General features: G+C 41.6%; 1 protein-coding gene across 3 annotated transcripts in view; it reads right to left on the bottom strand.

The window, feature by feature from the left end:
- Positions 1–14,374, bottom strand: part of top3b (DNA topoisomerase III beta) — a 53,987-nt gene that overhangs the window by 23,216 nt on the left and 16,397 nt on the right. For all 3 annotated transcript variants that reach the window (XM_026321618.1, XM_026321617.1, XM_026321619.2), the window contains exons 3-8: positions 12,482–12,588; positions 12,274–12,348; positions 9,494–9,690; positions 8,818–8,974; positions 8,593–8,706; positions 8,004–8,094 (exon numbers count right to left, since the gene is read on the bottom strand). In XM_026321618.1, coding sequence (XP_026177403.1) covers positions 8,004–8,094; positions 8,593–8,706; positions 8,818–8,974; positions 9,494–9,690; positions 12,274–12,348; positions 12,482–12,588 — 741 coding nt within the window. The remainder of the gene's footprint in view (positions 1–8,003; positions 8,095–8,592; positions 8,707–8,817; positions 8,975–9,493; positions 9,691–12,273; positions 12,349–12,481; positions 12,589–14,374) is intronic.

The raw sequence follows: 14,374 nt of genomic DNA on the forward strand, positions 1-14,374 counted from the left end.
TTGCAATGTTTGAAATAATGCACACTTCTTTATGAAGAGAAACATTCAGTGGCTGTAGTGGCGATATCAGAATCCCCAATATCAGTGGGGAGAATGTTGAATTTGTCCTCATCGCAGTTTCCAATGCTTTAGATATGTTTTTCACTGAATGGTAGATGAATGTGGGCTCCTCCTGACAGTATAGATAGATAAGATACTTTATTCATCCCCCATGGGGAAATTCAGCAGCTCTTATATTAACTTTAACATAGAAACTTCACTATAAAATATAATTAACAGATAAAGGCACCCAGTCAATAACATATACAGTGGGTTCCTGACAGGAACTAGCAAGAGAGATCATATTTCTCCTATATTGGCTTCTCTTCATTGGCTCTCTGTAAAATATAGAATAGAATTTAAAATCCTTCTTCTCACATACAAATCCCTTCATAATCAAGCTCCTTCATACCTTAAAGACCTCATAGTACCATATTATCCCAATAGACCACTTCGCTCTCAGAGTGCAGGCCTACTTGTGGTTCCCAGAGTTCTCAAAAGCAGAATGGGAGGCAGAGCCTTTAGCTATCAAGCTCCTCTCCTGTGGAACCAGCTCTCAGCCTGGGTTCAGGAGGCAGACACTCTCTGTACTTTTAAGGCTAGACTTAAAACCTTCCTCTTTGACAAAGCATATAGTTAGGGCTGGCTTCAGGCAACCCTGAACCATCCCTTAGTTAGTTATGCTGCTATAGGCCTAGACTGCCCGAGGACCATCGGTGCACTGAGCTCCCCTACCCTAACCCCCCCCTTCCCTTCCCCTCCTCTTTCTTCTCTCCTCCCACCTCATGTATATTCCACCATTGAATGTTACTAACCTTGTGCTCTCTCTCTCCCCTAGTTTGTGCTCTCTCCCTCTCTCTCTGTTCTCTCTGTACCTTCTGCAGGTGTCCCTGGTCCTGGAGCTGTATATCGCTGATGTGCAGTTACTGGTCCCACCAACCTGCAGTGTCTATTTGTTGTTTATTGTTGCTGTTCTTTTCTCTCTGCTCTATCCACTCACCCCAACCGGTCGAGGCAGATTAAAGGGAGTTTTTCCTCTCCACTGTCGCCAAGTGCTTGCTCATAAGGGAATTGTTGGGTTTTTAGTTTTAGTTTTTGTAAAGTGCCTTGAGATGATTTGTATTGTGATTTGGCGCTATACAAATAAAATTGAATTGAATTGAATTGAATTGAATTGGGCACGGAAAGTATTCAGACCCCTTTAAATTTTTCACTCTTTGGGTCATTGCAGCCATTTGCCAAAATCAAAAAAGTTCATTTTATTTCTCATAAATGTACACTCAGCACCCCATCTTGACAGAAAAAAACAGAAATGTAGAAATTTTTGCAAATTTATTAAAAAAGAAAAACTGAAATATCACATGGTCATAAGTATTCAGACCCTTTGCAGTGACACTCATATTTAACTCACATGCTGTCCATTTCTTCTGATCCTCCTCGAGATGGTTCTGCTCCTTCATTGGAGTCCAGCTGTGTTTAATTAAACTGATTGGACTTGATTAGGAAAGGCACACACCTGTCTATATAAGACCTTACAGCTCACAGTGCATGTCAGAGCAAATGAGAATCATGAGGTCGAAGGAACTGCCCAAGGAGCTCAGAGACAGAATTGTGGCAAGGCACAGATCTGGCCAAGGTTACAAAATAATTTCTGTAGAACTCAAGGTTCCTAAGAGCACGGTGGCCTCCATAATCCTCAAATGGAAAAAGTTTGGGACGACCAGAACTCTTCCTAGACCTGGCCGTCCAGCCAAACTGAGCAATCGTGGGCGAAGAGCCTTGGTGAGAGAGGTAAAGAAGAACCCAAAGATCACTGTGGCTGAGCTCCAGAGATGCTGTAGCGAGATGGGAGAAAGTTCCACAAAGTCAACTATCACTGCAGCCCTCCACCAGTCGGGGCTTTATGGCAGAGTGGCCCGACGGAAGCCTCTCCTCAGTGCAAGACATATGAAAACCTGAATAGAGTTTGCCAAAAAACACATGAAGGACTCCCAGACTATGGCAAATAAGATTCTCTGGTCTGATGAGACCAAGATTGAACTTTTTGGCGTTAATTCTAAGCGGTATGGGTGGAGAAAACCAGGCACTGCTCATCACCTGCCCAATACAATCCCTAAAGTGAAACATGGTGGTGGGAGCATCATGTTGTGGGGTGTTTTTCAGCTGCAGGGACAGGACGACTGGTTGCAATTGAAGGAAAGATGAATGTGGCAAAGTACAGAGATATCCTGGAAGAAAACCTCTTCCAGAGTGCTCAGGACCTCAGACTGGGCCGAAGGTTCACCTTTCAACAGGACAATGACCCTAAGCACACAGCTAAATTAACAAAGGAGTGGCATCAGAACAACTCTGTGACCCTTCTTGACTGGCCCAGCCAGAGCCCTGACCTAAACCCAATTGAGCATCTCTGGAGAGACCTGAAAATGGCTGTCCACCAGCGTTCACCATCCAACCTGACAGAACTGGAGAGGATCTGCAAGGAAGAATGGCAGAGGATCCCCAAATCCAGGTGTGAAAAACTTGTTGCATCATTCCCAAGAAAACTCATGGCTGTACAAGCTCAAAAGGGTGCTTTTACTCAATACTGAGCACAGGGTCTGAATACTTATGACCATGTGATATTTCAGTTTTTCTTTTTTAATAAATTTGCAAAAATTTCTACATTTCTGGTTTTTTCTGTCAAGATGGGGTGCTGAGTGTACATTAATGAGAAATAAAATGAACTTTTTTGATTTTGGCAAATGGCTGCAATGACACAAAGAGTGAAAAATTTAAAGGGGTCTGAATACTTTCCGTACCCACTGTAAATAGCCTAACTAACATATCAACAACTAATATTAAAAAGTCTAATGGCTGTGGGGTCAAAGGATCTCCTCAACCTCTCAGTTCTGCAGCGTAGTGAGATGAGCCACCCAATGCAGCTATTACTCTGTTTAGTCAGTATATCATAGAGGGGGTGTTTATTATTGCTCAACATAGAAAGCAGCTTCCTCCACATCTGCTGCTCCACTACAGTTCTGAAAGGGTCCAGCCCTCTGCCTAGCACAGAACTGGCCTTTTTCCACCAGTTTGTCCAGGGGCCTACAGTCTCTGTCTGTAATGACACTCCCCCAACAGACAGACTCCCCCCTTTTCTATACACTGCATCCACATTGGCAGACCACTCCAGTTTTTCGCCCAGTACCACCCCCAGGTACTTGAAGGTCTGTACAGTCTCTATCTCCTGTCCATCAATGCAGACTGACTGGCATGGAGCTTTTGATCTCCTAAAATCCACCACCAGCTCCTTAGTCTTGGTGGTGTTCAGGAGAAGATAGTTCTTTTTGCTCCAGTCAGTGAAGGCCTCCACTAGGTCCCTGTACTCCTCCTCCTGTCCACCACGCACACGTACCACAACAGCCGTATCATCAGAATACTTCTGAAGGTGGAAAGACTCTTGAGCTATACCTAAAGTTTGATGTGTAGACCGTGACCAGAAAAGGAGCAATAACAGTCCCCTGTGGAGCCCCAGTGCTGCATTCCAGTGTCCCAGAAACACATCTTACCAGCCTGACATACTGCAGTCTGGATGTCAAATAGTTCATAATCCATGAGGCCACCCCCATACATAGAAGCTTGCCTCTCACTATGGGAGGCTGTATAGTATTGAAAGCTCTAGAGAAGTCAAAGAGCATGATCCTCACATATGAACCAGGCACATCCAGATTCCCGGCATATCCCCAGTGCAGCTTGTACAGCACTGCATCTTCCACTCCCATGTGTTTGTGATAGGCAAACTGAAGGGGATAAAAATCCTCCTCAACCTGCAGCCTCATGCGACGGACAAGGAGCCGCTCCAAGGTCTTCATGATATGGGATGTCAAAGCCACCGGTCTATAGTCATTCAGCTCTACTGGCTGCCCTGTTTTGGGCACCGTACTAGACAAGAAGTCTTCCAGTCTTCTTTCAGAAGCCTTGGACATACTCCATCTAGTCCAGCTGCCTTCCCTGGCCGTCGTCTCCTGAGCTCAGCTCCAACCTCTTCCGTTGTTAGAGACATAAGCAGCTGTTCAGATTGTAACAGAGGGATGGTGGAGGTAGAGGGAGCAGCCATACAGGTGGAGATCAAGGTAGCAGTCATAGACTATAAGGTATAGTAAGGAGCTGCAGAGGTGGGCGTGGAGGGAGTATCTGCCACGTTGGAGAGGGAGGGAGCAGCTGCAGAGGTGGAGGAGACAGCTGAATACATAGAGAGGGCAGCCTCAGAGGTAATGGTGTAGGGAGCAGCTTTAGACATGGAGGTACAGGAAGCAGCAGCAGAGGTGGGGGTGGAGGTGGAGGAAGCTGACATAGACAATGAGGTGTGGTGAGGGTCTTTAGAGGTGGAGAGAGCAACCGGTGGTGATGGAGGAAGTAGCCACATTGTCAAACCTGATGTAACACTGGTTGAAGGTATTGGCTCTATCCACATCACCATCCAAAGACAGAGTTCTTCAGTTTGTAGCCAGTGATGGTCCTTACCCCTCTCCACACCTCCCTGATATTATTGTTCTCCAGCTGTTTTTCCAACGTTTCCTTGTACTCCACCTTAGCTCGCCTCAGTGTCTTTTTGAGCTACCGTTGTATACTCCTCAGCCTCTCCTTATCCCTGTCCTGGAAAGCCCTCTTTTTCTGGTTCGGGAGGTCTTTAATGTCACTGGTGATCCATGGTTTATTGTTAAGATAGCACCGTACTGTACTAATTGGGAGTAAAGTGCCCCGCTACAGAAATTAATGTAGTCAGTAATGATGTTGACTCTCCTGTCCAAGTCACTGTCCAATTCCTGCTCCTCCATCAGTACATCCCAGTTTGTGCACTCAAAACAGTCTCTCAATGAATCTCTTACCTCTAGTGACCATTTCCTGAAAGACCTGGTGGTAACAGGAAGCTTCTGCACACAAGGTCTATATGTGGGCTGAAGATGGACCATGTTGTGATCAGATCTACCCAGTGGTGGAAGAGGTACAGCCCTGTAGGCTTCTTTGACATTAGCATAGAACAGATCTAATGTCCTTTCTCCACGTGTTGGACAGTGAACATACTGTACAAAGTCAGTCAGGCAGGAGGACAGAGAGACATGATTGAAGTCCTCTGTAATTGCAATCATCAGGGTGCTGGGTCTGTATCCTCGCAACGGCATCATGTATGACATTACATGCCGTTGCAGGCGCCGCCTTCGGTGCAATGTAAACAACATTGGCAACTATGTATGTAAACTCCCTTGGCACATAGTATGGGTGGAAACCAACTGAGACCAGTTCAATGTCCGGACAGCAGACATTTCGGGGTCCAGGACTCAGAAAGACATATCAAACTGCACTCCCTGTACAGCGTCTGGCTCCTCACAAGCGCCTCCAGCTCGTCACACTTGTTATGCAGTGAGTTAACATTCCCCATGAGCACCGAGGGCAGAAAAGGCTTCTATCTCCACCTTCTGTTGTTCTTCTTAGCCTTTAGCTTAGCCCTGGCTCTACAAAACTGTCTCCTCAGCATAGTCGGGATTGGTTGAGTTACTCCATGTCCAATATTCGACAGGGCCAACAGTTCCTCTCTCGTGTACACTACTCTACTTGAGCCAGTACACATTGTAAGAAAGAAAGAAAAAAAAAAAAAAAAAAAAAAAAACCACACGCACAGGAGCTACACAGTGACACGAGTGCCAACCTACTGCTTCATTGACTCCTGTGTACACTGTTAGGCAGGTGTTCAAAATGTTAGTCTTATGCAAAAGTTTAGGCACCCCTTGATAAATAACAGATTTTGGTGATTTTTTAATTGAAAAGAGCACCATATTTTCAGCAAACATTGATGCATAGTTACTTCTTATGCTATAAATTGAACAAAAATTGCCATTATTATGGCACTGTGCAAAAGATTGGGCACCTTACATAATCAGTACTTAGTAACACCTCCTCTGGCAGATATCACAACTTGCAAACGCTTTTTATAGCCAGCTAAAAGTCTTTCAATTCTTGTACTTGGGATTTTCTTCCATTCTTCCTTGGAAAAGGCTAATATTCTTTCGTCGTCTTGCATGCACAGCTCTTTTAAGATCTACCCACAAACTTTCAATGATGTTTAAATCAGGGGACTGTGATGGCCATTCCAAAACCTTCAGCTTGTGTCTCTTGAGGTATTCCATAGTGGATTTCGAGGTATGTTTAGGATCATTGTCCTGTTGTAGAAGCCATCCTCTTTTCAGCTTCAGCTTTTTTACAAATGGTGTGATGTTTGCTTCCAGAATTTGCTGGTATTTAGTGGAATTCATTCTTCCCTCCACCCGTGCAATGTTTCCTGTGCCACTGGCTGCAACACAACCCCAAAGCATGATAGATCCACCCCCATGCTTAATAGTTGGCAAGGTGTTCTTTTCATGAAATGCTGCTCCTTTTTTTCTCCAAACATGCCTTTGCTGATTGTGGCCAAAGAGTTGTATTTTAACTTCATCAGTCCACAGCACTTGTTTTCAAAACACATCAGGCTTCTGTAGATGTTCTGTTGCATACTTCTGACGTTGGATTTTATGATGGGGACGCAGATAAGGTTTTCTTCTGCTGACTCTTCCAAGAAGGTCTTGTCTGTGCAAGCATTGCTGCACAGTGGAATGGTGCACCACCACTCCTGAGTCTGCTAAATCTTCCTGCAGGTTTTTTGCAGTCAAATGGGGTTTTGATTTGTCTTTCTGACCAGCATACGAGCAGTTCTCTCCGAAAGTTTTCTTGGTCTTCCAGATCTCATCTTGACCTCCACAGTTCCCCTGAACTGCCCTCTCTTAATTACATTTCTCACTGTGGAAACTGCAAGCTGACAACGCTTTGCTATCTTCTTGTAATCTTCTCCTGCATTGTGGGCATCAGTAACTTTCATTTTCAGAGTCTTACACAGCTGCTTAGAGGAACCCATGGTTGTTGAGTGTCCGCAAGTGTGTGCACAAGGTTTGAAGAGTCAAAGTATCTGTAAAGCTTTGAAATTGGCATTTACTAATGACAACTGATGCCATGCATCAGATCTAACGAGCTGATTAAGGTCTGAAACCGTGCAAAAAGAATCTGAGACTCTTAGAGTGCCCAAACTTTTGCACAGTGCCATAATGTTTTTATTTTTGTTCAATTGATGGCATAAGAAGTAACTATGCATCAATGTTTGCTCTAGACATTGTGCATTTTTTCCATTTCCAAGAGAGACTGTGTTAACATCTTTTCAATTAAAAAAAATCACCAAAATCTGTTATTTATCAAGGGGTGCCTAAACTTTTGCATAAGACTATATAGATGATCAGTGTAGATACTGCATAGAAGTGTGGAATAATCTGCAGATGAAAACATGCATGCATGGTTTCCTCCTGATAGTAAATCAACTGTTTCAGGATATTTCTGAGCCTTTTTCAGAAATGAAAGTATACATTTATGAGGTGTTTAAAAACATTAAAATGCCAGTCAATTGTTTGGACACATTTTCTCATTCAGTTCAGTGGGAAAACATATCAAGAGACCAGCTAACACAGTGTTGGTTTATATTTTGATGGGATTGGTTATCAGTAAGAGAAAAATAAAAAAAAAAATATATCAATGCTAACCTTGTCGTTTAAATGTCAGAAACCTCAGGTAATCAACTGATCAAAAATGCTGAGCATTGCCTACTCCAGCTGCTCAGGAATATTTTTCTTTTTGCATCCAACTGAAAAGTTTTACATTTTTAACTGCTGGGAAGAACAAGCTACAGAATGCGATGACATTACCATTTTTATTGCTTTCTTATTTGGACCAAAGGATTAATTGATTAATCAATTCAAGACTCAACAATTTAAATGACAATGAGAATAATCTGTAGTTCCTGACAAAGTAATGCATCAACAATAATCACTCTCATTAATTTCATTATGCAAAGGCAAACTCGTGAGAGGGAAAGAACATGTTATGAAATACTGCTAATGTTGTAAATATACCTAAGGCAGAGCTGGCCACTCTCAACATTTCCACTGTGTTCAAGGCCTGGGGTCTCTGCTTGGTCTTCTCTTTCTTACTTACTGACTCCACCTGTATTAAAAGAGGCATTATAGAGTCAGTTCTGGCTCACTGTGAATGCTGAAAATATCCTGTACAAATTTTCTTGCGGATTTTGACAATTTTCTCCACATCAGGAAAGACATACACAGGTACAAACATTAGGCTCATGTTAATTTAAAATACACTAATAGTTTCTAGTCTGTATTACGATAAAACATTTACCCAAATATTTCAGGATTACAGTAAGACCAGTGCTGGATTTTCAGGTCAACAACAGCTGGGAGATGACATTGCTAACCACTGCTCCACCATGCTGCCCTGCTATATTATAGGCGTTTTCAAAATATCAGTATGATTATTAGAATGCTGAATCAGTCAATCTACTGTAAAAACATACTGCAGACATCATTACATTCAACAGAGGTATAGTAATGCAATTCTAATTCAGGTGACATAGCATATTAATAAACACAAACACAGTCAACATAAAACATATAATACTTTACATGTTTAGATTTTTGTCCTCACCTGGGCCTCCCTGGAAGTCTTGGCCAGGTTAACAAACATCTGGCCCACCTCTCTGTCAAAAACCCTCACCCTGTTCCAGTCGAGTGTCAGTGGGCTGTCTTTTCCTTTGAACACCTGAGAAAAACAGAGCATTGTGTGTCTGTCAAAACAGCACTGAAGTAAGAGGTTGTTGATACTGTGTCAGGGAGAATGAAGACTTAAGGAGGGAAGGGAGAAGAGACTTACCTTTGCTTGGAGAACCCAGTAAGTTTCTGGTTTGAAGGATTGGATCTTGTCATGGCGCTCCACACAGAAGCCTAGTGTGGGAGTCTGGCATGGTCCAAATGAGATCAAAGAGGAGTCCAGATTGCCGTATTTTCCCTGAAAATACTTGGTCTGGAACCTGAAAATATTTGAAAATTAGATTATATTTATTATTTTAGATCAGCTGTAAACTCCTGGTTTAGGGAATGTGTCATACCTCACCCTAAAACAATAAGAGGTCAGCATGGGTTATGTAGCCCCATATCCAGCAAAAAGTAATGCACCTGTTTGTCTCAGCCAGTGTTTCAGATAAACTAATACGTAGCAACCAAATGAAAAATATGCAAACAGGCAAAATGCAGAACTTTTATGCTCTATAATCTAAATACCATGATCTCTTATGTCTTAAAAGCTCTGCTTTCATTTGTCAAAATCACTCAGATTCTCAAGCTTGACCATCAACTGTAAGGATTGACTGTTCATCTCACGCCTTGACAGATGCCACAATAACAGATTATTAATTTCATCTGCAAGTGATTGATCAGTATACATTTGCACTTTGTTTTTGAATTCTGTATAAATGCCAGATATTAAATTTTTTTGGCTCTCTTGTGGCAGAACCAGTGTCTGGTTGTAGAAGCCAGTAGAGTCAGTATACCGGGTGAAAGCACAGCCGATGCGCAGATCCAGCTCCTGACGTGCATCTACTGACAGGGCTTCATTGTGGTTGGGTTCTCCCAGGTGGTTCATGGCATTCCAGATGTCAATGTCAGTAATGGAGCTGAATTTGGCACGATAAACATTTGTTTCTCTGACATTGCCCTTGTTCATCACTGGCTGGATGGCATCGAGTACCTGAGAGTCAAGAGAAACAGTAACTGAGTGTTAGAGAAATTAAAATGTTTACCCTCCTGTGACCTAATCCACCTTACTTTAGTATAACTGAAACACTTCTGAATAGGCCCTATTGTGTATTGTGGAAATATAATTGTTGCTCTCTGAGAACAGTTTGCTCTAACCTTGACTATTTGATAAGGGCCCAGATGTCTTTCTGTGAGAAATCCCCTCCCTTTTTTGTTTTCATGAAAACTGATGTGTTAGGCTGCAAGCAGCCAGTGATCCTCATGCTGTACCAAGGTGCTGTGTGACTGTTACTCCTTGCAAGTAAAACCTCTATATAATCTTACCAAAGTTCGTCCTCTGAGTCTATTTGTTAAAAGAATTTACCTAACACTGAGTGAGCATAAAATTATCCAAATTAAAACACCTCTTTTTGCAGGCATGATTACTGCTTCGCATATGATCTAAAGTCAACTTAAAGAGTAAGTTTAAATTTGATTTTGCACTGGCCTCTGTGGCATGGAATGCACCCAACACTACAGCTGGGGCATTTGTTTGTGCCACCATGGAGTGATACATCTATAATGGATTGTTCATTGTTCATCATGTTTGTAGAAGGTGTAGTAAAAGTGCACAGGGAAATTTAGAAGGAATTACTCTTTAAAGCTGCAATAATCAACATTTTTATAATCAACATTTTTTTAAGCCTGAAAACTTCAGAGTTTCCCTACAAGCCTTTTTAGTTCATTGGTTTCATAGCTGCAACAACTGTGTTTTGATTCAGTTTTAACAGCAGGCAGATGTTTTCAGTGAAAAAGCTCTGATTAACCCACTGAACATCCATTGTAGAAATTAAAGTAGACTTTTAAAGTCCAGATTATTAGTTGTAACAGAACATTTTTACACTGAAAAAAAAAAAAAAGATGAGACTAGCTGGTCAACATAATGCTGATATTTTTCTCAAGAGTTTGTGGAGACCAAACAAGAGCTAAGAGAAGACTGAGTATTGCCCTCACATTCATTAGTTGGACACAAATATAACTTCATATTAAGTGCCAATTCTTGTCTGCTGGATGTGTAAATAGACATATTTGCTGATGTCCACATGTATAATGATGATGATGATGATAAGCAAATGTGTTTACATTATGTGGTTTAGCTGCCTGAAAATGGGGAAGCAGAGGGGAAACAAAAACAATAAACACAGTTTTAGTGCTTTATACAAATTACAAATCCATACATTTTGACCTACCCAGTTCTGTTATTATTTGTCCCAATATTCACATATCTTTCTTTAAAATTTTTGTTTCCAACTCAGTAGAGGTCAATGATGATCATGGCACTGAATATTTACATTTAATTTATCTAAATTTATTGCAGGTTCCTTGAAGATCTCATCTGCAGTTTAAAATGATCAGCAAAATGAAGATTCCAATCAGAGGCAAACATCTTTAGCAATTAGCAAAATATTCAGTGTCCCTGAGAGTCTGCATAATACACAGACATTTGACTGTATTTAGTGGGACTCTTTCTTCAGTTGAAAATAATTTGGAGTGCTCAATTCTTCATGCTTTAGCCAGTATGTTGCTAGAATAAAAGGTTTTCTGTCTAAACAAGATGCAGAAAAACTTGTTCATGCATTTATCTTCAGTAGGTTAGATTATTGTAATGGCTTGTTCACAGGTCTTAGCAAGAAGTCAATCAGGCAGCTGCAGCTAATCCAGAATGCTGCTGCCAGAGTCCTTACAAACACCAAGAAACTGGACCATATCACACCAGTTCTCAGATCACTACACTGGCTTCCCGTTAGTCAAAGGATAGATTTTAAAATCTTATTGCTAGTTTATAAAGCACTAAATGGTTGTGGACCAAAATATATTCTGCTGCCTTCGAATAATTGTTCATCCTTGTTTTCTTAATGTGCTTTTACATCTTATTTTAATTTACTTTATTTTATTTAAATTTATTTTATTTTAAATGTCTGTTTTTAAATGCTCTTTTCCATGCTTTTAATGTAATTATATGCCTTATAAAGCACATTGAATTGCATAGTGTATGAATGGTGCTATACAAATAAATTTGCCTTGCCTTTACCCTGTTGCACTAAAAAAGCAGGTCTACACCATTCTGCAAGGCTAAATGTGTATCGGATCAAACTGACCCCAGTTGAAGTTTTTCAGACATGAGATTGATTAAATTTACACCTGGCTAATACCCAATCTGTTCAATTCCATTCAATTTATTTTATTTGTATAGCGCCAAATCACAATAAAATTATCTCAAGTTACTTTACTTCTCTCCTTCCCTTCCGCTCCTCTTTCAATCTTCCGCTCTAATGTAAACAAAACTGCATGAGAACACACTGGGCAATATAAAGGTCAGAAAATACGATTGGGAGTCATGTCAATATATTAAACAATAAGTCAATAATTTAATTACTGTGACAGGCCTAATCACATAATCTAGTCTCAACCTGTATGTTGATCTGTGTAAGGCTACTTGGTGACTCTAAATTGCCCATAGGTTTAAATGTGAGTGTTTGTCTGTCTCTATGCAGTGCTCTCTCAGGACACTGATCCTGTTTAAACCCTGAATTACCTCATAACAGATGTTCTCCCCTTCTTTATCACAGTCCAACCATAAAACCACGTAGTCACAGCTTCTGGCTTCAACCTGACATGACACCAAAAACTTGGGGTGAGCACCAAAGACATACAGCATGACACAATGACATCTAGACAGTCATACAGAGGGCAGTATGCACCAATGTCTTGTAAAATTATTGCTAGAATAAGGTAAGACTTACCTGAAGAAATTTGACCATGTTGAGTTTGGGGGTGGCCTCCTTCTTTTCCGTGGGAGCTTTGCTAAAGAGTTCTGCAGGGTCCACCTTGTCCCAGTTGTTGTACTTCCCTTAATTGAAAAAAAAGAAGTATAAACAGGGAGTCATGAGTGTGAGTGAAATTTACACCTTGACAGATATCATGTCTGCATGGAGATAATAGACAATATGTCTGCTACTTCCCTGTATGAATTCAACAAAGACTTTTGACACGGCTTTATATTCATTAGGAAGCAGACGAAAAGTCATAGAGACGCTAATTATATTACGTATACCATCCTGCCGGCATAATTTATATATGAATGACTCTGATGTGTAAATTAATGCTGTTCAACTGATATAGAAGCTGACCACCTTCTGTGTTCGGGATCAATCGGTATTGACCCGTTTTGCAGACTGTATGCTCTGTTGTGACTCTGTTCCTTGCTTATTAAATTTGCCATCCTATAACCTGAGATTTGCCTCCAAGTGCTTTTTGCCATGACAGATTTGGTGGGATGAACACACGGTCTGGACTCTGAAGGATGGAAAGTAACATCCATCCATCCATTTTCTATACCCGCTTTTTCCTGAAAGCCAGGGTCACGGGGATCTGCTGGAGCCTACCCCAGCTCTCTCTAAGGTGAAAGGCAGGGGTACACCCAGGACAGGTCACCAGTCCGTCGCAGACACACAAAGACAGACAACCTCACACACTCACACTCACTCCCATGGGCAATATAGAGTCACCAATCAACCTGACATGCATGTTTTTGGTCTGTGGGACCAAACTTACTCCAGTACCCGGAGTAAACCTACGCAAGCACGGGGAGGAACACGCAAACTCCACACAGAAAGGCCGGGTTGCGAACTCACGACCTTCTTGCTGTGAGGCAACAGTGCTAACCACTCAGCCACCATGTTGTCCTTGGAAAGTAACAGTGTGCACTAAATAGCAATTCCTCCCTGCGGGTCGAGAAGCTTTCATCCTAAGGAGCCTGGCCACCAATCCAACCAAGCAAATAAAGTACAGACCAACCGCGAAGAGGCACACAGACAGACCGTAACGTTATGGTAAGAGAATGGTAGAGTATGGTATGGTAGAGTAGTTGACGAGACGTCGTCTTAGTAGACCCGTTGTGTTATTAACTACTGTTGTATGGAGCACAGTGAAAGAGTCTGGGTCGCACGAGAAAAGACAACATGAGACGAGACAACGGCTGCTAGAGAATAGTACTGGGTACTAAAAGAGAAGCTAACACCTGGCCAGTTTCCGGTCTACCAACTTATTTGGCACTGTTAAATGAAGAAATTAGAAAAAAGTACAACTCAAGTTGTAAGCAAACTGGTGGGTGCTGGTGTTTCCTGTGGAGTTTAGTCTGAGTTTAGTCTTTAGCCAACAGTTAGCGTTGTTAAAAGATAAACTTAAAAAGAAGGAAAAAGAGTGCAGCGCAACACAGGTTTTTGTCCAAAAGATAAAAAAGAAACACAAGGTGTTCCAAGCTGACTGAAAAGTCATATGAAGGACAGAGTAAGTTGAAATATGAAAGACTGTGGTATGCAGAAAATAAAGAAGTGGAAGTGATCATTTTGACACATCTATTGGACAAAGACTGCGGCTATTGTGCCTGCTCTACTTTCTCCAACACAGAAAGAATTTTTTTACAGGAAACACTCCACACATCCCACTGGCAAAACCTGCTGAATGGAGTTGGAAAGACCTGAGCCGCTGGTTGCAGAGCTTGCTGTTACTCGAGGACTGTCAACCAACAGCATCAGATCCTAGGACAGAGTATAGCAATTAGGGTGATGTACATCGTACACAATTTACATCAGTTGTACAAGTCTGTTGAACAGTTGAGCTCATTAATAGCCAGA

This window comes from Mastacembelus armatus, chromosome 9 (assembly GCF_900324485.2).
Source record: "Mastacembelus armatus chromosome 9, fMasArm1.2, whole genome shotgun sequence".
NCBI lineage: Eukaryota > Metazoa > Chordata > Actinopteri > Synbranchiformes > Mastacembelidae > Mastacembelus > Mastacembelus armatus.